At 38.0% G+C, this 1,840-nt stretch overlaps 1 protein-coding gene across 1 annotated transcript; it reads left to right on the plus strand.

Annotated features, from left to right (window-relative positions):
- On the plus strand, positions 1-954 carry LOC129628435 (olfactory receptor 1165-like). Its single transcript, XM_055547879.1, has one exon. It carries the CDS (start codon positions 4-6, stop codon positions 952-954), a length of 951 nt encoding a protein of 316 aa, XP_055403854.1. The 5' UTR covers positions 1-3.
- Positions 955-1,840: the final 886 nt, after the last annotated feature.

A 1,840-nucleotide genomic window follows, 5' to 3' on the forward strand; every position in this document is an offset into this window, starting at 1 on the left:
GCCATGGTACTGAATGAAGGAAATCAGAGCTCTGTGAGCATATTCATCCTCTTGGGCTTCTCAGAATACCCCCGACTCCAGGCATCCCTTTTCTTGGTGTTCTTGACCATTTACACAATCACTATGGTGGGGAACCTTGGCATAATTGTCGTCATAAGGACCAGTCCCAAACTCCACACACCCATGTATTTTTTTCTCAGCCATCTATCCGTTTTGGATATTTGCTATTCCAGTGTATTTACGCCCAAACTCCTAGGTATCTTGGTTGTGGAAGATAGAGTTATCTCTTTCAGAGGGTGCATGGCACAGTTTTTCTTTGGCTGTGCATTTGTGATTACGGAGATGTCCATGCTAGCAGTGATGGCCTATGACCGGTTTGTGGCTGTTTGTAACCCCCTGCTCTACACAGTTGCTGTGTCTCCTAAGCTCTGCAGCCTCCTGGTCGCTGGGACTTACATGTGGGGTGGAATGTGTTCCTTGACAATCACATGTTCTCTTTTGGAGCTGTCCTTCTGTGAATCTAATGTCATACATCACTTTGGCTGTGAGTATTCTGCCATCATCTCTGCTTCCTGTTCTGACACCCATTTCAGTCAACTGACGTGTTTCATCATTTCTACACTCAATGAGGTGTGTAGCCTCCTGATTATCCTCACCTCCTATGCTTTCATAGTTGTCACAATAATCAAGATCCCTTCAGCTGGTGGACTCCGAAAAGCCTTCTCCACCTGTGCCTCCCACCTGACCGCCATCACCATTTTCCATGGGACTGTCCTGTTCCTTTACTGTGTACCCAACTCCAAAAGCTCGTGGCTCCTCGTCAAAGTAGCCACTGTGTTTTTTACCATCATGATTCCTATGCTGAACCCTCTTATCTATAGCCTTAGGAATAAAGATGTGAAAGAGACAGTCAGGAGATTGATAACTATGAAACTGCTTTGTCCCTCAATATAATTCAGAAGTCCAATGGGAGTGAAAAAACACTTGAATTAAAGACAAGCTGTTTATTAGCCAAATAAATATGCTTGTGTTCATATTATGCCTAATAATTTTCATATATATATTTCTGATGCTAGTTTATCTTTATTATAAGTAAATATGTGATTATGTTTCAAATAAATTGTATGTTGTATTTTACATTTTTTTTTTGATGGTCAGATGAACTACAATTACTTCTCAGTTAATAGAGAAATAATACATTATGGAAGTCAGAGTGATGAAAAGGGATATCTAGTTAGAGACTCATTTCTTATGATACAGTTTATGTTGTGATTTGTAACAATGCTGCAAACACAGATGATAACTGTGTTTAGTGTCAGGGTTAAGGTTAGCGTTAGTGTTAGGGTTAGGGTTAAATTTGCACTTAGGTTCTCATAACTAACTCTTCTGATTCAGTTTTATAAAATGCAACTTTTAGCTCTTCTCAAAACTTTATTTTACACCAAGTAAAATGAGTTTTGAGTTAGCCTTATAAAAATATAACCTGATTTTAAGCAAGAAGATCCTGAAAATAATAGCTAGTCTCTGTAGGCATTACTCATTTTTTGGATACTAGTATAATATGGTTCAATCAAAGGTGTTTAATTGAATACTGAGAAAAAGTTAAATGTATTTCTAGGGAGATATGATGATTACTCAGTGATAAAGCCCAAGTTAAGAACTGCTCTATTTTCTCTTCTTCTGACAAATACTCATTCATGTCTCAGGTTTGCACTCCTAATCCAAAGGAAAAGAAATGCTGTTCATCAATAATGAAGTAAGAAAAACTATAATGACATTAACAGAGATGCTTCTGAATAACTGGACCTAATCATGAATCTACCTCATTCAGTTTAATAAG

This window comes from Bubalus kerabau, chromosome 15, assembly GCF_029407905.1.
Source record: "Bubalus kerabau isolate K-KA32 ecotype Philippines breed swamp buffalo chromosome 15, PCC_UOA_SB_1v2, whole genome shotgun sequence".
Lineage (NCBI taxonomy): Eukaryota > Metazoa > Chordata > Mammalia > Artiodactyla > Bovidae > Bubalus > Bubalus kerabau.